The following is a 22,799-nucleotide window of genomic DNA, read 5'->3' as shown; positions in this document are numbered from 1 at the left end:
ATAAATCAATCTTGTCCCACACGGCGCCCCGTAGCCGGTGAGGCCGCTAGAGAGGCGCTGTAAGTTCATCTTCTCGCGCGACTTCGTTCAGTAGGCTCCTCCTGGAGCTCTAGGTCCCCGCGCGATCAAGCGTGCGTGCTCGGGCCCCTTCCCGCTTGCTCGCGCTAGGGGGCGCTGTCGGCGGCGTCTCAGCGGCCGGGGCTGCCGCGGCGACGCTCTCCCAGCGGGCAGTGCGGTGCGACGCTCTCTCCATCCAGAGGCGGCAGCGAGTGCCACGTCCCAAGTCTCGGCTGCGCGGAGGAGAGCGAGCGGAGCGGGCGGGGGGCGGGAGCGGAGCGGAGCAGCGCAGCCCGGCCCGGTACTGGCTCGTCCGCCGCCGCCGCCATGGGCTCCTCGCAGAGCGTCGAGATCCCAGGCGGGGGCACGGAAGGCTACCACGTCCTGCGGGTGAGGAGCCCCTCGGAGCCCGGGGACGAGGCTCCTCAAGCCTGGGGCCACTTGCAGGCGCTCCCGGGCCGGAGGAGCCACTGTGGGCGCTGCCCGGCCGCTCACACTGCAGGGATCTGGCGGAGGGCGGCGGGTCCCTAGTTCCTACTGCCTGGGGACTCCCAGTGCTGGGGAGCGGGGGCCCCGGCGAGGCGGCTGCCGCCCGCTAATGGGGTCCGCCCCGAGTGGGGGGCCACCTTGATCGCCCCTTCCTCCCCCTCTCCCTCTGCCCCTCTCCCGGGCCGCTTCCTCCGCTCCCAAAGGCAAAGTCCTGCACGAAGCCCGAGCCCAGGAGGAGCGCCGAGCCAGTTGGGCCACGTTGGGCCGGGCCAGGTTTGGGGCGACAGCAGGTGGGACGTGGACCCGGTTTGTACCTGGACCTTTCTTTCCCGTGTCGCCCCCCCGACCCTTTTGGGGGCCCGTCCGTGTCTGTGTCTCTCAGATTGTGGAGGGAGATGGGGCGCACCTGGATTACGTTGGGACGCCCCCCCCCCCCCCGCCAACTTGGCACTTGGACCCGGTTTTTTACCTGGACCTTTCTTCCCCGTGTCGCCCCCGCCCCCGATCTTTTGCACCCATTTGGGGGGCCCGTCCGTTTCTGTGTCTCTGATTGTGGAGGAAGGTGGGGTGCACCTGGAACATGTTGGGACAGCCCCCCCCCAACTTGGGACGTGGACCCGGTTTTTACCTGGACCTTTTCCTGTGTCGCCTCCCGCCCCTGACCTTTCGCGTCCGTTCCTGTGTCTCTGTCTCTGGAGGAAGGTGGGGCGCCGCGTGTGACACGTCCACCCGGAGGGCTATGGGGGAATGGGGAGGACGTAGGGCGACAGGATGCACCACCCAGAGTCAGAACCAACCCAACTCCCGGGCGTGGTCTGGACTCTGCCTGCACGGTAGAAGGTGTGTATGTATGTAAGGGGGTTTGGGGAAGGGGGTCCCCCCCCCGCCCTCACAGCCCCCACCTGGAAAAGGAGCGTTGTGCGGGGACGCTCGCGTGGCCATTGGTGGAGTGCCCCCCCCCCCCCCGCATCTTAGCGCTGTTGGCAGCATGCAATCAAAGATTCCTAGAGGTGAACCCCCACACCCCAGGGCAAGCGAGAGTGTTTTCACCGTGATGGAAAAAGTGCTCGGGCCTGTTCTTGCCTCTGCATGTACCTGGGGGTGTGGCGGGGGATCTTAAGTCGCTGCTCACCTCTGGTCCCGCTGGGAGCTACACTGTGGGTCGGGAAGGATGATTTCTCGGGTGTGGAGAGGCCATCGAGAAACCTTCTAGACCTCACTGTGTCACCTTCTTCAGTTCCCTCCAGCTGACCCAGTAGTTGGGTGGAGGGTGCGGGGTGGGAATGACAGCGTCTGGGGGATGCCAGCTGGGAAGGGAAAACTGCTTTTTCTCTCCGTTGCCCTCCAGTCTGATTTTTGAATTTCTCAGTCTTGGGGTGTAGTTGGCCCGTTCTCCCTGCTGTGTCTCCCCGTGGCGGATTGTGGCCGTTAATCCTTGGGTGTTGGGGAGAAGGGGGGTTCCCTGGCATGTTGATCATACCTGCGTTCAGTGAGAAACATTTACTGTTAACTTCAAAAGTCACTTTGGAGGAAAGTTGTAGCCATCCAAAGGATCGCAGTTTATATGCGTTCCCATGTAAAACAAATAGAAGTGGGATTTTTGTTTTCTTGTTGTTTTTGGCTTTGGGGCCATACCCGGCAGTGCACAGTGCTCTCTTCTGGAATCTGCCGCTCAGGAGTCACTCCTGGCGGCTTTGGAAGGCCATATGGTGCCAGGAATCCAACCCTATCCATCACATGCAAGGCAAACGTCCAGCCCGCTGTGCTATATCTCTCTTGTCCCCGTGTTGTTTTCATTTGATTTTTTTGCTGGGGGGTCACATCCAGCAGTATTCAGGGCTTACTCCTGGCTATGCACTCAGTGATCACTCCTGGTAGGACTGGGGGACCATATGGTGTGGCAGGGATCAAAAGCAGGTCCCGTGCAATGGAAGCTCCTCCAAGTAACACTGTGGTATGGCTCTGGCCCATGGAATTTTATTTTCTTAATGTAGGTGTACTTCAGTCAATCAGTGTTCATACCCATTTGATTAGGTTTTGATCTACCAATTATACTCATTGCTGTTTTGTTACTTGAAGTTGCCGGGAACTCATAAATTAAACTTTCTTTTTTCATTGTTTTCCCATATCAAATTTTAAATTGTTATTTAGGGGACAATCTTGAAATGCTCCCTGACACTCTGCGTGATATATACTGTCCATTTTTTGTGTTACATATGACTGCATATTTTATTTTTTCATTTTGGGACCACACTCGGGTTGCTCCAGGCTCTACACCCAGGAATTACTCCTGGTGGGCTTGTGTCATTGCACGGGGCAGCTGCATGCAAGGCAAATAACTTACCTACTGAACTGTTGCTCCAACCCCTGGTTCACATTTTCATGTCATAGCTTTCTTCCTCTAAAGCCCCCCTCCCACAAGTACCACTATAGATAGTCCTTGTCTACAAAAGAATACCCCATCCTTCTCTTCCATGTTTCTTTTTGTAATTGTTAGAATCATATAGTTCATACTCCTCCACACCTGGCTTTTCAGTTAATAAGCTATATGACTGCTTTTCATGGTAGTATCTAGAGATCTGTCCCATGCTTTCTTTCTGTTAGTTCTGTAGTTATCGATTGTTACAGGTGTTGGACTTTCAGTATTTCGAATCTTTTATTACAAGTGACTGTCTACAACCTGAAATCCTACCTCTGTGTTGACTTAAAATGTGCCTTTTCTCCAGTGATTTGATTTCAGCATTTATGTAAACATCTGTCTTTATTTTAGTAAATTACTGCACATTTGTGTTCATTAGAGATCATATGATAAATTTAGTAAGTATGTAAAAAAAAAGTCAGTTGCATGTAATCCCACAATTTTAAGAGCAAATAATGTTATAAAGTTTTTTTAATTGAATAACTGTGAATTACAAACTTATTAATGGTTGAATTTCAGGTGTACAGTGTTGGAGTACCAATCCCTTCACCTATATCCTTTCCTCCCCCACCAAAGGGCACTGGATAGCAATTCTGCAACTGAAAGGGTATCATACCTATCACTTAACCTCTTTTCAGCATTCATTTCTAATCCAGAGTGAGTACTTCCTCCATCACTCTCTTAGTGGTCTGTCTCTTCTCTGCCTGAGCCCCATTCCCTATTTGGGCAAACTTCTTTCTACTAAGGACCAGTTCTCTGCCCTTCATTTCTCTTGTCTTCAGGCATTATTCTCATTTATGTTTCTTTATATGACAAAAATGAGTGCAATCATTCTGTGCCCCTGTCCTTCAGACTCACCTCACTCATCAAAGCAAATACTGTTGGTATTTTAAATAGGCTTTTCCCCTCATGCGTAAGGTTATTCCTTTAGCCATGTTTCACAAAAATTTTGAATGATATGATATATTCAGTACTATAGTCAAAATTGTAAGATGTTACTTATACAGCCAGAATATCCAGCAGTTGAGGAGTTGTTTAATAAGTGAGGGCCTTGTCATAGATGCGAATGCAACACATTTCAGTTTCTGTGAAGATTTTGTTTCAAAACACTGAATTTAGATGTGTCTCTGTGTATACCCATGTACATGTATACAGAGAGGAAAATAAAATCCAGGTGAAGCTGGATATTAAAATGCTTAGGAACCAGAGCCTTAGTGGTAGGGCGTTTGTCATGTACACAGCAACCAAGGGTTTGAGCCCCAGCATTCCATTACCACCAGGAATAATTCCTGAGTGCTGAGCCAGGGGTAACTGCTGAGCAATGCTAGGAGTGCCCCCCCCCCCAAAAAAAAAATTCTTGGTAAATGGTCACTGTATTTAAGGTGTTCTTATTTTTTCAGGATATTTATTGAGAAACTGATTTACAGATTTACATAATCTAGTTATTTCAAATATACAATGTTCCAACACCAGTCCTATCACCAGTGTGACCTTTCCACCAGTATTTCCAGGGTCCCACCCACCAGCCCGCCTGCTTGGTCGGCAGGCACATAACAAATTTGCTTCATATTACTTGCTTCAGTAAAACTTAAAGGAATAGCAAACAGAATTATCAGAAAATAAGTCAATTAGTGGTAATTGCGATATTTTTAATAAATTACTTTATTTAAAGAGCATGTATTACATAGTTGATCATAATACATTTGTATCTGCCACTCATGTTTCAAGACCAATCCTACCACCAATGTAAAATTATCTCCCACCATTGTCTGCAGATTCCTACCCATTCTCAAGCCTACTCCCTTGGGAAGCACAAAATAATATATTTTTATTGTTTGTGTATAGGTAAGTGGTAATGAATTTATTTTATTTTTGTTTGTTTGGGATTTGTTTGGTTGATTGGTTGGGGGGGGTTGTTTTTTTGTTTTGTTTTGGGGCCACACCTGGGGCACTTGGGTTACTCTGGCTCTGCTCAGAAATTACTTTTGTCCGGGATGCTGGAGATCTAACTTGGGCTGGCTGCGTGCAAGGGGAACACCTCCCTGCTGTGCTATCACTCTGACCCATGAAATTATTTTTTTAAGTACAGCAATAAGAAAATTTGTGAAAATTTATGTATCTCAATGAGGTCAGTAAGTCATCAGAAGAATTGCTAAATAATTTGTTGCTCATTGATTTTCTGTTATTTTTTTAATTACTGTCTTTATATATACATTGTTAAAAATTTCTTTAGACTTTGTGGTTTCCAAGGTTGTTCAAAATACAGTATATTTCCCTTAGTTACAAAGTTGTTAAGTTTCATACAATGCACAACATCCTTCACCAGTGCACCAGTGTCCCCAGTTTTCCTCCTTGCCCTCTCCCCTTCTCATTCCCTCTCTCCCTCCTGTTTATTTCCTTTTAGACAGTATGGTTTGCAGTCTTGGTACTGATGGGGTATTTTGACTATCACTTTATCTCCTTTCAACACCCAGTTCTTAAGCCAGGGAAAACATTTCCAACTATCATTGTCCTAGTGGTCCTTTCTCTGCCCTACCTACACTCCCCCACTCTTGTGTCAAGCTTCCTACCCTGGACTGGTAGTCCTGGCCCTTGTCTCTATTGTCTCTGGATATTACTGCCATACTGTATTTTTAATGTCTCACAAATTAATGTGATCATTCTATGTTCATCCCTTTCCCTCTAACTCATTTTGTTCAGCATAATACCCTCCATATCAATCCAGGCAAATTCCTTTACTTCATTTTTCCTAACAACTGAATAGTATTCCATTGTGTAGATGTACCATACCTTCTTTAGCATTTCTTTCTCATCTGTTCTCAGGCACTTGGGTTGCTTCCAGATTCTGGCTATTGTGCTGATTGCTGTATATATTTTAAGTGTTCTTAATCTCATAGAGGTTAACTATATGCACCATAAGAGGGCCATAATTAATGTCACATGTTGGGAAGTTTCTCCTATCCTTTAAAGGAGCTATTTTAAGGTTTCTTGCAGAATTAGTTTCAAAACTTTGAATCCAAAACACTGTTGCCTTTCCATGAAGCTCTGTGTAGTTCCATCAAATCTGAATAATAATCTAGCTGGATAGAGGTGTTCTTGATGAGGTGTTCATTTTGTTCAGTTTTTGTACTATAGGCTTATTTAATAGATCTGTTGTACATCTTAGGGGCTCTTTTTGTATATACGTTCCTTTTTTTGAACTTGCTGCTTTCAAGCACTCTCCAGTTTTGTTATTTTGAGTATGATATGTCTTGGAGTTTTTCTAATTAGGTCTTTTTTCACATGGGTTCTCTTGAGTCTGGGTGCCTGTAATCCGCAATCCTGGGAAATTCTTATTGATAATTTCTTTGATTATTGTTTATTTGTCACATTTGTCTTCCTGTTCTTCAGGGACTACAGTGATTTTTTTTTGGGGGGGGCGGTGAGGAGAGAGGGTCCCCAGGCAGCTGTATTATGAACCCAGCTAGGATTAAGCCCTGGCTCTGCTCCTGGCAAGCTCAGGGAACCATATAGGATGTCAGGGATCGAACCTGAGTCTGTCCTAGGTCGGTAGCATGCAAGGCAAAACACCCTACCACTGTACTATCACTCCGACCCCTACAGTAATTCTTATATTGTTCTTCTTTACTTCATCCCATTGTTCTTTGATATGTTGTTCATTTGTTTTCAAGTATTTTCAATCTTCTGTTGTCTCCAAGTAGTTTCCTCCTACTCAACTTGGGCTCCTGGATCTTTTGCTATTCAGAGCTTCTATTGACTTTTTTCTTACCATGTTCTCATTTCTGTCATTTCAGACTGTTGACTCTCATATGTTCTTGTACTTTGGTGACTACCTGTGTTATTGGATTTATTTTTAGCTCATTGAACATCCTCCTTGTAGTATCACCAAAGATACTGAAGATTTACTGAGCTGGTTGGTGTTTATGTCTTTGGTGATAGTGTTTTCACTCATTGAGCTGGGTGGGCTTCTATGTGTTTCCTTGTTTTTCTAGTATTCTTGCTGTGTTGGGGAGTGAGTCTTTATAGTTAGACACCCCACCCCCCAAAGAATCTGGACCAACAAGCAGAAGGTCAGCAGTAACTGTAGTGTGGACCCTTCATATGAATCAGGACGGATGGGGAGGCTGCTGGAACCCAGATAGCTAATAGGAAGGGGCTCTGCCTTCTTGTCCTCAATAAGTCCATTATGTCAACCAGAGGGGAACATCACCTGGGATGATGGAGCAAAACACAAGGTTGGCCTTTGAAAGTTTTAGCAAATTTTTTTAGTTTTCTGCCTTGATTATGAAATATGTGTATATTCACCCCCCAAAAAGTGTGGTTATAAGAAAAGTTGTTTTGTGGCAACACCCAGCAGTGCTCAGGTCTTATTTCTGACTGTGCTCAGGGATCAGTTTTGTGGTGTTGGGGGTTGAACCTGAGTCAGCAGTATTGAAGACAAGCACCCGGCCTACTGTTCTCTCTCTCTAGCCCCAGAAACAAAAAAAAATTTTTTTAAGTGTGGACTTCTAATGGAATTGTTTTAAATTGTTCAGAAATCTTTGTTGTTATTGTTGCTCTTATTGTGAGGACCCATTAGTGCTGGGTTGGGGACAGTGTGGGACCAGGATGTGTCCTACCAGTTCAGAAGTCCTATCCCAGAAGTCTTATTTTTTTTCTTCTAATTTATAAATAAGTTATTTAATTGAATCACCATAAAATACAGTTACAAAATTGTGATTGAATTTCAGTCATATGATATACAACACTCTTCACCAGTGCACATTTCCCACCAATATCCCTAGTTCCCCTCCCACCCTGGCAGACATTATTCTTTTCTCTCTGTCTCTCTGTCTCTCTGTCTCTGTCTGTCTCTCTCTCTCTCTCTCTCTCTCTCTCTCTCTCTCTCTCTCTCTCTCTCTCGCACACACACACACACACACACACACACATCACATACTTTCTTTCTCCCTTTTTCTCAGATATTGTGATTTACAAAATTTGTACTGAAGGGGTAACCTCCATATCACTTTAACTTCTTTCAGCACCCAATTTTTGTCCAAAGGGATCATTTCCAACTATCCTTGTCAGTGATCTCTTTTCTGCCCTAACTCCCTCACTGTTTGTGCCAAGCTTCCTACCACAGACCCTTGTCTTTATTGTCTTTGGATATTATTACCATACTATCTTTTTTTTTTTTTTTTTTGGTTTTTGGGTCACACTCAGGGGTTACTCCTGGCTCTATGTGGTTCAAATCCCGCCATCCCATATGGTCCCCTGAGCCTGCCAGGAGCGATTTCTGAGCATAGAGCCAGGAGTAACCCCTGAGCGCTGCTGTGTGTGACCCAAAAACCAAAAAAAAAAAAAAAACCCCGAATAATTCTACAGGGTGAACCACCGTCCTTCTGCATGCAAGGCCAACTCCTTACCTCCATGCTATCTCACCGGCCCCTACCATACTATCATTTTTTATATGTCCAACAGATGAGCATGATCATTCTATTGTCTGTCCTTCTCCCTCTGACTCATTTCACTCAGCATAATACTCTCCACATCCATCTATGTATAAGCAGATTCCCAGAAGCCTACTTAATAATAGAACATTGTAGGGTGTCAGAGAAGTACCTACAAGAACCAGGTTCTTGATCCCCTGTGTGCTACATGCACAGAGGCCACCTTGACAGGCCCAAGTATGTTGCCCCCTTTGCCAGTGGTAAAATAAAATAAATATATTTTCTTTGATGGGGGAGGGAATAAACACACACAACATTGTCTTTGAGGGTTTTGTTTGTTTGTGTTTGGGCCGGCACCTAGTGGAGTTTCAGGAGTTACTCCTGGCTCTGCGCTGAGAATTTGCTCTTGGCAGGCTCAGGGGACCATATGGGATGCTGGGAATTGAACCCAGGTCCATTCCAGGTCATCTGCATGAAAGGCAAACGCCCTACCACTGTGCCATCCTTCTTGCCCCATAACATTATATTTTAGATTCCTTGATGCAGTGGGTTCAGTTCACTGTATCACTTGGGGTTTTTGTTGTTGTTGTTGTTGTTGTTGTTTGGGCCATACCTGTGCTCAGGGCTCACTCAGGGATTATTCCTGAAGGGTCTGAGGGTCCGACTGTACTGGGATCCAACCTTTCTCAGCTATGAGCAAGGCAAATGCCCTACCTGCTTTATTAGCTCTGTAGCCCCTAGAGTCTCACTTTTATTCCAATCCTCTAATCCAGAGGTCCTCAAACTTATTTGACATACGTACTGTCCCCTTTTCTGTGGGTTGGGGACAGGGGGAGTGGAGAGAAATAACCCAGTGTCCCTGGGAATTCTGTGTTCTATTTAAGTGAATTATCAAAAAATGCCAAAAAGCAAAAAAAAAAAAAAAAAAAAGTAGGATTCAGATTTGTGGGGAGTTGGGCCACCCGTGGAGCACTGGGGCTGCCCCTAGCTCTCTGCTCAGAAGTTAGACCCAGAGGTTTTTAGGAACCATTTGTGGAGATTGAGTTGTGTCAGCAAGTCCTGCTTTACCTCCAGTACCTCTCAGAACATGTGTTCTTAAAGACATTGGCTGCATCATATACAGACCTTAGTAGTCTCTAGGAATCATAACTATTATTGGACGTAAACTTTTCCCAGTGATAATAGGCAGTGAGCTAATTAGTGTGTCCTGGGGTTTGAGAAGAACAGGTGGTGGTGGTCCTCTGATGGGGTTTAGTGAAGTGGATAGAGCTGGCTCTCAACTTCTGGGTCATTTATTGACGGGACTTTTAAAATAATTTCCTCTAAAACTTTTATAAGAATTTATCTTAGAATACCAACTAACATCAGGATATTTGTTTTACTGGCACTAATGTTCTACTGAAAAAATTTTATGATGTTGAATTAGCTCACTAATAAAATATTTATTAATAACCTAGACTAGAAAGTATTGATCTATAAATCGTAATATCTTCTTTGGTCTCTAAATATGTATTGCCTTGGTAGTTGTGATTATAAGAAAAAGACTAATTTTTCTCATCCAATGACTTCAGAACCAAGGTAGCTATATTGAGAGACGACTAAACTTCCCTCCTGCCATTACCAATAAATTTACTGCAGCATGAAGAAAATGGTGCTGGGCTGCACGGGTTTTATTTTCTAAAGAGCAAAGAGAAATTACTGAGGCACATCAGAAACATGCATCTATGTATCCTATGTACATGAAGTGAAGTTTTTGTGAAGTTTTTAAAGCAGAGACCATATACTCTTGCGGGGATTCTGGGATTCCAGCTTCATTGCTGTTCTTTCAATGTCTTCCTTTGGGCAAACTTTTGAACAGCTTTGGGCTTCAGTATATATCTGAAAATTAGGGATAATAGTGCCTCTTTAATTTTTTGGGGGGAGGGGCTACACCCAGTAGTATTGGGGATTGCTCCTGGCTCTATTCATGAATTACTTGTGCTTGGAGGACCTTATGAGATGCTGGCTGGGTACTGAACCCAGGTTAGCCGCCTACCAGGCAAGTACCCTACCTTGCTGCACACTCAGGTCAGCCCCCATCTTTAACTTTTTCTAAATAAACAAAAGCCATATTCTATGTTGTAGAAGAATTTTTTTTAATAACTGGAGCACTTAAAAAATGTATTTAAAATGCTGCTCACCTGTTCTGAAGATTAAATGTTCATGTAAAAATCAGTGCAAGGTTTAGAGTATTCAGACTAGTGAATGTTAGTTATGCTTTATTTCTAGCATTTGAATATTTGTATCTCCCTTTAAGAACTTCTATTAAACTGCTAAGGTTTGTTCAAATATACTAATTGTAATCATTTTAAGTAGTATTTCCTTTTAACCACTCAACAGCTGCTTTTTGTTCATAGGCCTAATACTGACTTTACTGCTGCTTATAACATTTTTTAAATCAAATTTGATCTCCTAATTTTATAAATATGCATGGTTAATTTGTAGAGATAAAGATGGCTAACATTTTTTTGTATAAGTTTCAGGAGTGCTTTTTCCTATCTATTTAGAGATAAGTTGTCACACCCTGCTCACCACCAGAATGCGGAAGCCCTTTTATTACTGCCGGTTGGACCTCCACACTTTGCTGGCCTCCCTGCTTACCCTCCTGCCCTCGTGGCCTTCTCTGGTAATCCTAGTTCTGTGCTGATGACTTTTAAGGAGACTTTTTTTCTTTTTTTTTTTTTTAATAATGTTAAAAATGTTTTTGAGCTTTTCATCTTTTATATCCACACTGGATGTAGGTTCTTGGGCTGTGCCTCAGCACCGTGCTCAGAGATTACTTCTGAAAGTATTTGGGACTTCCTGATGCATATCAAGCATCCAGCCCAGAGAATGATTTCTCTGGTCCTTAAATCTTTTATTTTAGCTTTTTTGTTTGTCTGTCTGATTGTTTTCGCCATACCCCGTGGAGCTCAGGGGTTACTTCTGGCTCTGAGCTCAGAAATTGCCCCTGGCAGGCTCAGGGGACCATATGCCAGGAATCGAATCCAGGTCAATTGCATGCAAGGCCCTACTGCTAAATCTTTCATTTTATAGATAGCTAATATTAGTGTCCTTTCTTTGCATTGCCAGTGTTACTAAATACATTAATTAAAATGACTAAAGGAATTTATAATTAAAGTAATCTTGTTGGATTTGATCTACACTGTAGAAATCTTCAGACAGCTTTGCAACACTTCTTTCACTTTGAATCATTCAATCTAGTCAGCCTTCTCACATTAAAGTTAAGAAAAAAAAAAAAAAAAAGCCCAGAGATTACCTGGGGTCACACAAAAAAATTTTTTTTCCTGAGAAACAAAATTTTTTTTTTGGTTTTTATTTTGGGCCACACCCATTTGATGCTCAGGGGTTACTCCTGGCTAAGCACTCAGAAATCGCCCCTGGCTTGGGGGGACCATATGGGACGACGGGGGATCGAACCGTGGTCCTTCCTTGGCTAGCGCTTGTAAGGCAGACACCTTACCTCTAGCGCCACTTCACCAGCCCTGAGAAACAAATTCTTAAAAACTTATAAAATGAGGGGCCGGGCGGTGGCGCTAAAGGTAAGGTGCCTGCCTTGCTTGCGCTAGCCTTGGACGGACCGCGGTTCGATCCCCCGGTGTCCCATATGGTCCCCCAAGCCAGGAGCAACTTCTGAGCGCGTAGCCAGGAGTAACCCCTGAGCGTTACTGGGTGTGGCCCAAAAACCAAAAAAAAAAAAAAAAAAAAAACTTATAAAATGAGGTGATATGGTATTGTAGTTCTTTTAGAATATCTTTCAACATTTACTTAACATGAATCTTTTCTAGGAATATACCAAATAATGATAGGTTTTCTTTTCTTTTCTTTTTTTTTTTTTTTTTTTTTTTTGGTTTTTGGGGCCACACCCGTTTGATGCACAGGGGTTACTCCTGGCTATGCGCTCAGAAATTGCCCCTGGCTTGGGGGGACCATATGGGACGCCGGGGGATCGAACTGCGGTCCATCCTACGCTAGCGCTTGCAAGGCAGACACCTTACCTCTAGCGCCACCTTCCTGGCCCCGATAGGTTTTCTTTTAATTTTAGTTATTAAAATTTTATTTAAGATAGCTTTATATATTACAAATTATTTCATAGGGTCAATGTCAAGAGAGCATTTATCACTTTGAATTATTTTAGTTGAACATTTGAGGAGAGGAGGCCGAGAGATGGATGGTACAGCAGATAGCATGCTTGCCTTGCACATAGCTAACCTGGATTTGATTCCCTAGTCCTCTAAGCGCTGCCAGGAGTAAAATAAATCAGAACCAAAAATGAACCATATGAGGAGACTATTGTAACAGATGACTCTTGAATTATTTATGCATTCTTTCTTTAAGTCTTTTGTAGGAATACTTACTACACATTTGTGCATACTCTCAACTAGGAAAATTGACTCTTCTGCACATATAGAAGAGTACCTCAACTCCAAATTTACCCTTTTAAAAAAATAAATAACTTTGAAGTATTTGTTTTTCTTTTTAAATACCACAATCCAAATCTCTTCATTGTTTTGATACATTAAGCACATTAAAGCTTGAAGCTTTATGTGTATTGAGTCATCATTTGGGTGTACTTAGCTTGAACTTTTTTTAGATTTATTTATCATTTCTGCTGTTTTGTTAAAAACAAGACTGGGGCCAGAGCAATAGCATAGCGGGTAGGGTGTTGCCTTGCACATGGCTGACACAGGTTCTAGTCTCGACATCCCGTAGGGTCCCATGAGTCTGCCAGAAGTAATTTCTGAGCACAGAGCTAGGAGTAACCTTTGAGTGTCACTGGATGTAGCCCAAAAGCAAAAGTAAAAAAAAAAATTTTTAGGAGGCCTGAGTGATCGCACAGCTGTAGGGTGTTTGCCTTGCATGCAGCTAACCCAGGACAGACTTGAGTTCGATCCCCGGCATCCCATATGATCCCCGAGCCTGCCAGGAGTGATTTCTGAGTGCAGAGCCAGGAGTAACCCCCAAAAACATTTTTTTAACTAAAAAATAAAAGTAGTACAAAGGTGAGAGAGTGTTAACATTAACTTAGGTTGTAGTTATTTAGAAAGTGACACAAAGGTTTTATTTGTATCTTTCATGTGGAGATGAACTAGAGGTACAATAGCAGATAGCCTTCTGAAGATCAAGTTTTATGGAAATACTGACATGATTAGAAAACTTAAGGGAGATCACTATACCAGAAACTTGGGAAGTGTATTTTTGATACTACTTTATACATAGTCTGATGATACTTTGTTTTGAAATCAGCATTCTAGTTTCCTTGGTTAATGTAAGGCATCAGCACAACACTCCTCAGCTGGAAGTGTCCAAGTATTCTCAAGTGGATTTGAAAAAATACCCCTACCATGTACATAGAATGATTACACTGTCTTGTACTGTGGACCTTCCCTCCTTTAAGTAAGGTATAAGTGTGTGCGATGTGGGTGGGGGGTACACTGGGGCTTGGGCTCTTGTGAAATGAAAGGACTCTTTCTGACAGGCAAAGGCAGAGGAGTAGGCATTAGTGAATGAGTGAAGGGGATCAAAAGGTATAAATTTCTCATAAAGTACATAAATCATGGATATATAGTGCACATTAAGGCAGCTATTACATGTCTGAGTATCTATGAAAGAGAGTAAGCCTTCAGAAAAAGTTGTCATAAGAAAAGATAATGTAACTATGATGATGGATGTCATCTATTTTTACTGTGGTATTGTCTTATACTGTATACAAATAATGAATCATAATGTACACCTGAGAATATGTTCCATGTCAAATAAATCTCAATATAAAATAGACATAGAGGGTTAAGTTATGTTTAGCACCTATGCTTCTATGCTCAGGAAATATCTAACACGTTTTTAAAAATTTACTATAACAGGGCCAGAGATTGTGTTGTGTGAATACTTGTCTTCCATGTGGCCAACCTGGGCTTGTTCCCCACCTTCTCAAATTGTACCTGTGTTTCCCCCAAAATTGATACCTGAGAGCAGAGCCAGGAGTTAGTCCTGTGCCCTGCAGGATCAACCCTCCCAAAAGATTATAATGTAATTTTAATACTTCAATATTTATTAGTAACAACATGAATGAGTAGAAGAATGTATGAACCTGATTATTGGCACTTCTAAGAGGCAAACTTTACCGTTTGAAAGTTTTTTTCACACACACTCTAGAAAAAAATACATTAAGGTAAAACTTGTAAGGCAGGAATCAAAAAGATAGTCTAAACCACATATCTAAAATGTTTGTGGTAGAAGTGGAGTTTTCCTTAGTGCTAAGAATTGAACCCAGGTCTAATGCATTCAAGGCACGTACTTTATTTACCACTGCGCCACATTCCTGGCACCAATGACCCCTAAATTGGATCCATAGAATGATGCATTCTAACCATGTCTGGGTGTGGCCCTGTTGTCCCTCAGTACTGCTACAAGGTAGCCCCTATAAAGAACATTTGCTAGGATCAATTCATTCTTCAAGAAGCAAAGAAATGATCAATATAGAAAAGGGATATTCATATTCATATTTTCCCACCCCCCTCATATTCATATTAAAAATTAGCATCAATGATGAGAAGCTTGAATCACAAACTATATATTGACAGTGCTCAAAATAATGTCTTTTAATCTTAAGGGTAGTTTTAAGGGGTTCTGAAATAAATTAGTGGATCATGTCTTTATTGTACACAATATGGACAAACATCTTCAAGAAAATACCAGAACAAAACATCAGAAACCTTTACTTACTAAGTATCAGTATTTTTTTAATGAGATGTAATGCTATGCAGGGAAAGAAATAATTTTATTTTGTATTATAGTAAAAAATAAAGTGGAAGAGCAAGAGAGTAACGGGAAAAAGGCAGTCCTTTGGCCAACTACAGTTCAACCCCAACATCACATGTAGTGCTTGAACACTTCCAGGAGTGATCCCTGAGCACAGAGACAGTCCTGAGCATAGTTAGGTGGGGCGCACACACACACAAAAGGTACTCCCTGACTCTCCACAAAAGGTACAAAAAACTGTCCTACAGGAAAAATACCATTAGCTATTTTCCCAATCAACTTCTAAAACAGTCTTTTTCCTCATTTTTTTGATTCTCAATCATCTATAAATATCATGAGATTTAGCCTTAATTTTCCTGCAGAACATACTTTTACTAGCTGGCTTTCCAGTGAAACATCCTCTCCTGAGATGAAAACATAATAGCACTTTAATAATACTTTATATCCATGCATGTCAAGCATCCTACCTGCTAATACTGTCTCTCCAGCCTTCCTGTTTGTTTTTGACTTCACTTAATCTAATGCCCTTAAAAAACATCCATGTTATTTTCCTTCCAATTGTTATTATTCTGCAGAATGTCTCTTATGGCAGACAGGTAGTCCATGATGTATGCATATATTCATACATAAGCATATAAATACATAACATAATTTAATCTTGTTATTCAGTAATGGCCACTGAAGTTATTTATAATTTGACCATTGTAAATATTGTTGCAGAAAACATGGGACTGCATATCTTTTTTTATCTTTTTTTATTTTCATTTACTTAGGACAAACACCCAGAATGAATTGTTGGGTCAAGGGTGAGTCTGTTTTTATATTTTTGAGAAATTGATTGAGACGGCGCCCTATTGCTTCATGTATTGGCTGCCCAATTTATATTTCCTCCAACACGGAATGACAGTTCTTTTCTTCCGCATTACCAGTGATGTTTGTACTTATCTTTTTAATGTAGTTAATAGATTTTGATCTGCATTCTCATAATGATCAGTGACGTTAACTATCTGTCATGTACCTGTTGGCCAACTTTATGTCCCCTTCAGAAAACTTTATTTGGATCTACCTATATTTAATTGGATTTTATTTTTGCTATTGAATTTTATGAACTTATTGTTTTATTTTGAGTATTAATCTGGTTATAAATTGCAATTATTTTTAGCCATTTGTCAAGTTTTCATTTGTTGGTGGTTTCCATTGGTGTGCAGTAGTTCTATTTGTTTGTATTTGCTTTTAATCACCTTTGCTTTTGTGGTCTTTGTGATTGCTTTATTTTGCTTAGCAAGATGCTTTCTTTTTTATCTTTTGACCTTTCCCTTTGCAGTGGCTGACTGGAGTCAGACATGAACTTGGTTGTGGTATTTTCACATTTCAGTTGTTTGCCAGGAGTCAGCCACACATCAGGTCACCATCCTCGCTGAGGATTGTTTCACTCATGCAGATTCTACAGGGTTCGCTGGGGGTTGCTGTGGTGTTCACACGTGTGGTCTCCAAGAGTTAAACCCTGGATCACTGTGCTCACATTATCTTTTTTGCTTATGGTGCTTGCCAGGGTTCCCCTTTCACTGGTGGTGCTCATTCACTAGCTCTAGTGTGGTCAGAAATCAAAGATCAAAGCAGAATTGCCAGGACATGTGCTCGGCTCACATTGCAGTGCCAGAGGTTGAACTCAGTATGCCACATATAAAGGTGATGAAGCCCCATCTTCCAGCATGTTTTTGCAAAGCTCGTTCATGTTGTGCCACATATTAGTAAATCATTTTTTATTGCCCCAGATATTCCTATTTGTGGCTAAGCCATTTTGTTCATTCAGTTATTTGTTTAGTCACTTGAGTAATTTCTGCTTTCTAATTTATGAATAATGCTGCTAGGACATTTGCATCCAATGTTTATACGGGCAAGTTTTTATTTCTCTTTATTAGGATGCCTAGATGTAGAATTGCTGTATCACACAGCTTTGTGGTTTACTTTTTTAGGATCAGCCAAATTTTTTTTTTACACTGGGCACATTATTTTAATTTCACATCATGAATGTGTGAAAGCTTTAATTTCTCCAGGTCCTTGTCAGGCTGTCTTATTGTCTTATTTTAGCTCTTATTGATATTTTTTAGTTTAAGATTACAGTTTATTGTTTCCAATCTAAGAACTATTAATACTTGAATAGAACTCAACTATTCTATGTTTTCTTTAAAAGCTTTGATCTTTAGATTTTCTGTCCATCTGAAATTTTGTGGGGGTTGTTTGTGTTTTGTTTTGTTTTCTGTTTTTGTTTTGGTTTTTGAGCCACATGTAGTGTTTTTTTTTTAAGTTGCTTTTATTTTTAGTTGTTTTTGTTTGCTTGGGCCACATACAGGTGCTCTGGGTTTCTCTTTGCTCTGAGTTTAGGAATTTCTTCTGGTGGTGCTGAAGGGACCATATGAGATATGGAGCATCAAGCCTAGGTCTGCCACATGCAAGACCTACCCACTCTACCCACTGTACAATTGCTACAGTCCCTTCAATTGATTGGTGTGTGATGTGGGGAGGTTGGATTTCCATACTGGCAGGTCTTACTCCTAGCTTTGCACTCAGGGATCACTCTTTGGGGGCACACCCATTTGATGCTCAGGGGTTACTCCTGGCTATGCGCTCAGAAATTGCTCCTAGCTGTGGGGACCATATGGGACGCCGAGGATCAAACCGCGGTCCATCCTAAGCTAGCACTTGCAAGGCAGACGCCTTTCCTTTAGCATCACCACTCCGGCTCCTTAGGGATCTCTCTTGCTGGGCTCTAGGGAACATGTAGGTTCCCTGGGAACAAATCTGAGTTGGCCACATGCAAAGCAAACACTCTGCTCATTGTACAATTGCTCCAGATCTTTGAATTGATTTGGAGGAGTAGTGTTTGGGCCACACCTGGTGATGCTCAAGAATTACTCCTTGTTCTGTGTTCAGAAATTATTTTCAGCAGGCTCAAGGAGCCATATAGGATACCAAGGATCAAACATGGTCGGCCCCAATGCAAGGCAAACATCCTACTCACTATGCTATGGCTCTGGTTCTTCAAATTGATTTTTAAGACATAACACTTAACAGTTCCTCTCATCCTAACATTTTACATATTTTTTCTTTTTCAAAAGAAGTGAGGGAAAAGTAATGCTAAGAAAAATAATGAAGTATGCAGGAATTAGCTGGATGGAAATTGAAGAATTAAAAAGTGAATTTAAAATATGTAGGACTTTTGGGGGCTGGAGTGATAGTACAGTGGATAGGGTATTTGCCTTGAACACTACCAGCCAGGTTTGATCCCTGGCACCGCATACAGTTACCCAAGTGATCCTTGAGTGCAGAGCCAAGAACCAGCCCTGAGCACTACCAGCCGTGGCCCCAAAACAAAACAAATGAAATAAAATCGATTGGGCTCTTGCCATCAGGCAGTGATTTAATTAGGCATTTCATAAACTTAGACCCACTAAATTTCTACAATAACCTTATAAAATAGATGGCATTATTCTTATAGATGAGAAAATTATGATCCAGAAAGGTAAAATCATATCAAGCTCACACGTCTGATAGGTAAAGCTATGGTTCAAAAGTAAGTCCGTTTCTGAATTATCTTTTTAGAGTAATTTTTTCAAAATTATAAAATTTTAATAAACTTTTGATTATGGTCTGTGGCACAAGTGATATGTTGTGCATGTGTTTTTAATTAAGATACTTTAACAGGATAATCAAAACAAGTCTTATAAGGAACAAAAAGAATTAACATGGTAGTCTGATACTTGAGAGCATTGTACCTAAGAGATTCTTGTCAGCAGGTAATACAGCCAGAGCAACCTGCCAGTCCGTGCGTATAATTGGCTTTTCTGAGGATCTTATTTTCCATGTTATGAAATAGTAATAAGAGTATTAGAATCGGTGGCGAAGAGATAGCATGGAGGTAGAGCATTTGCCTTGGTGGTTCGAATCCTGACATCCCATATGGTCCCCAGAGCCTGCCAGGGGCGATTTTTGAGCGTAGAGCCAGGAGGAATCCCTGAGTGCTGCCAGGTGTGATCCAAAAACCAAAAAAAAGAGTATTAGAATCAAAAAGTATTTTTTAGGGCTCCCTCTACTGTCTTCCTCGCAATAATTAGAATGTCCATTAGCCATAATTGTGCTGGTATTAGTGGTATAAATGAATTTAAGGGGAAAAAATTAATTTCAAGCTCCATTAGTAACAGACAAGAGATCAGTGTTTGTAACAAATGGAAATTCAAAAGAGAATTAGAGAAAGAATTATTTAACTTTATTTTAGAATTCAAATTATTGAATCTATTTTTGAGATATGAGGGAAAGTGCTTTTAATGGTGTTAAACTTTTCATTTCACACAAGTAGTGGTAAAACTTTATACTCAGCGGCATGATAAGAATCTGTGTGGATCACTTTCTCAGTTGGTACTTAAGTGCTGTCTTTACCCTTTTTAACTGAAAAGCAAACATTTGGCAGCCTCTGTGGAGTAATCTGAAATTGATCCCTTTGCTACTTCTTACACCTGAGGCATTTCACACCTAACTGATAAGCACCTAAGAAAAGGGCATCTCACACAGATAGCTGACCCACTTGCTGTGACTGACCTTACTTTCTCCTCATTGTAGCTCCAGTAGCCATCATTTACTTTCAGAGATTTGACACTTAGGAAAATCTATCTGCTATTTTGAGTTTTCTACCTTTGCTTGATAATATAGAAAACAAAATGTTCCCTGTTTTAGAAAATCAAACATAGAGGAGGTGGAGAATGTTTTGATGGCTAAAAGTAGCTTACTTGATTGGAACCAGAGAGAGAGCATACAGAAGGCAGGCATTTATTTGCCTTGAATATGACGACCTGGGTTGGAGGCCCGGCACCCTGGGTGGATTCCTACTGAGCCTTCCAGGAGTGATGCCTCAGCACAGAACCAAAAAGGAGAAAGCCCTGAGCACTGCAGAGTTGACCCCCCCACCAAAAATAATAAAAATAAACAAATAATTAAAAAGAAATATCTACCTTGTAGACGTGAGACCTTGAGTTTGGTGCTCAGTTCAGCCCATGTGCCGAACAGACCTGGCCCCTCTGCTGTCTGCTGCCACTGATGCTGCAACTTGAGTGCATGACTACATGTCTGAGAAGGACGGCTAAAGTGTCTGACCCTGCTGGCAAGCCCCATAACCAAACTTTTGGGAATCTCTGCTTATTGCAACAACAAAAAAAGGAAAAGTGGGGACAGTGAGAATTATTTTTATTGATTTTATTAGTGCTGTACTGATTATTTTTAATTAGTGCTAAAATAATCAGGTTGTTTAATTTTCAGAAATAACTTAATTTAAGATATGTAAGAAAACTTGCAGAAGCTCATCATTTTTCATAATTAAATTTTGTTGAATAGCAATATCTAGTCCTATGTTGACAATAAAAAGAAAATCCAGTTTTGCCTCTTCAGAGGCAATGATAGTATAATTTGGTTCTAAATAAAAGTTAACATTAAATTTTTAAAAATGGTGATTCTGATTGACTTTGGAGGAACATTCTGGGAATAATCGAGATTCTATCTTGAAAGCCCTAAAATCTGTCCCTGTTTAAATAGCTACAGCTTTCTGTGGGGATGAATGTGTATTGCTTGTATAGCTTCAGAACTGGCTATAGGGGGCTGGAATGATAGTATAACAAATAGGGTGCTTGCCTTGTAAATGATGGACCCAGCTTCAATCCCCATCATCCCATATAGTTCCTTGAGCCCAGAGCCAGGAATAAGTCCTGAGTACTGCTGGGTGTGACCCAAAAACAACATAAGGAGAACAGGCTTTACAACTGTTAGGACCGTAACAAAATCAGCCTTCAAATAGCAATGCAAACTTATGTTCATAGGATCGCTTTGGCAGTGTTTTGTAATATCAAATAATAAAAATTTCTGGAGACCAGGGAGTACTGGGATTAAAGACACTTGGCTTACATCCCACTGACCTTGTTAATTCCCAACACCACAAAAATGTGTTTCCTTTTCCTTTTGTTTAGGGGCTACTCTCAGCATAGTGCTTAGAGATTTTTCTCAGTAATGCTCAAGGGAGTAAGTGGTGCTGGGGATTGAACCCAGAAGGCTATCAAGATAATTTAAAACAAAAACATTTGGGCCGGAGAGATAGCATGGAGGTAAGGCGTTTGTCTTTCATGCAAAAGGACGGTGGTTCAAATCCCGGCATCCCATATGGTCCCTTGTGCCTGCCAGGGGTGATTTCTGAACCTTGAGCTAGGAGTAACCCCTGAGCACTGCCAGGTGTAACCCAAAAAAAAAAAAAAACATTTTAGAAGAGGAACCAGGAAGATAGTACAGCAGGTAGGGCACTTGCCTTAAATATGCCTGAGCCGGGTTTGATTCTTGGTGTCCCAAATGGTTCCCTAAGCTCAATGTTTGTATGATTCCTGAATGCAGAGCCAGGAGTAATCCTGAGCACCTTCAGATGTGACCTCAAAACCAAAAACAACACAAATATTTTAGATGAGAAACTACAAAGTGGATCGTATTGCCTTTTTTCTTCACTATTTTATCATAAATAATTTTATTCTACATAAAGTTTTTTAGAAATCTGGCTTCAACCGTTCCGATTATAATATGTACTTTTAAGTTTAACCACTAAACTTTTGGCAAGTCCTAAAGATTTCTTACCTGTCAAATAAAAGAGTTGCACATAATCAGTGATTTCAACCCTCCCTTTTTTTGATCATGAAGAATCTGTCCAAAGCCATGGATCTTTATACTCTAAAAATCGAATGCAAATCACAACACCCAGTGTTAGGAGCTGCAGTATTCCCATGATACATGAAATCATTTACAAACTTTAGATTAGCATCCCCTGGACTAAAGGATATTTATATTTTCAACCTCTGTAGTTTTATGCCTCTTCCATATGACTCTGATTTATTATGTATATATATGTATAGATATATATATTATCATTTTCCAAATTCCTACTTCTGGAATTTTGCTCAATATTTCTTCATATTCATATATTCTTCCTAACCCCCTGTCCATATTCACCTTTTAAGATTCTATTGCATTTCACTTCATAATTATTACAGATTTGATATCAGTTATTTTTGCAAAAGGGTGAGCTGAAACTATTAATGACAATGTCCTTTTAAGTTTGTCTGGTATCACTTAAAAGTGTGGTGTGGCAGTTATGTGACGGTAATGTTTATGTGGTGAAATATGGTTATTACAAAGAGCCACTCCTAATGATACTCAGCCTAGTGATGTGTGCAGTAGCTCCATGTACACTTGGCAGTGCTAGTGGACCATGCATTGCTAAGGATTAAATGCAGGTACCTCGTGCATGCTGGGCATTTGCTCTTCCACTGGAACTGACCCTTCTTATCTCTTTATTTGTTTGTGCCATACTGGCAGTGTTCAGAGGCTGGTTGGTAGACTTTGAACCTGGAGCTTCCACATGCAAAACATACTCTACAGCCCTTTGAACCCTCTTCCTGGCCCCTATCCCTTCTTTTGGTTTGCTTTTGGTTTGGCTGTACTCAGAAATTAGCTCATTAATCACTCCTGGTAGACTGAGGAGATCATATGGGTTGCCAGGATCGAACTCAGGTTGCCAGTGC

General features: G+C 41.4%; 1 protein-coding gene across 1 annotated transcript in view; it reads left to right on the top strand.

Moving 5' to 3' along the window:
* The first annotated feature begins 315 nt into the window (after positions 1-315).
* The window catches only part of GORASP2 (golgi reassembly stacking protein 2), a 44,993-nt gene continuing 22,509 nt past the window's right edge, over positions 316-22,799 (top strand). Inside the window, exon 1 of the mRNA XM_049773445.1 lies at positions 316-447. Coding sequence (XP_049629402.1) covers positions 385-447 — 63 coding nt within the window. The 5' untranslated portion in view covers positions 316-384. The remainder of the gene's footprint in view (positions 448-22,799) is intronic.

Source organism: Suncus etruscus, chromosome 5 (genome assembly GCF_024139225.1).
Source record: "Suncus etruscus isolate mSunEtr1 chromosome 5, mSunEtr1.pri.cur, whole genome shotgun sequence".
NCBI lineage: Eukaryota > Metazoa > Chordata > Mammalia > Eulipotyphla > Soricidae > Suncus > Suncus etruscus.
The sequence above is the reverse complement of the archived record's forward strand: the minus strand, read 5'-3'. Positions and strand labels throughout refer to the sequence as shown.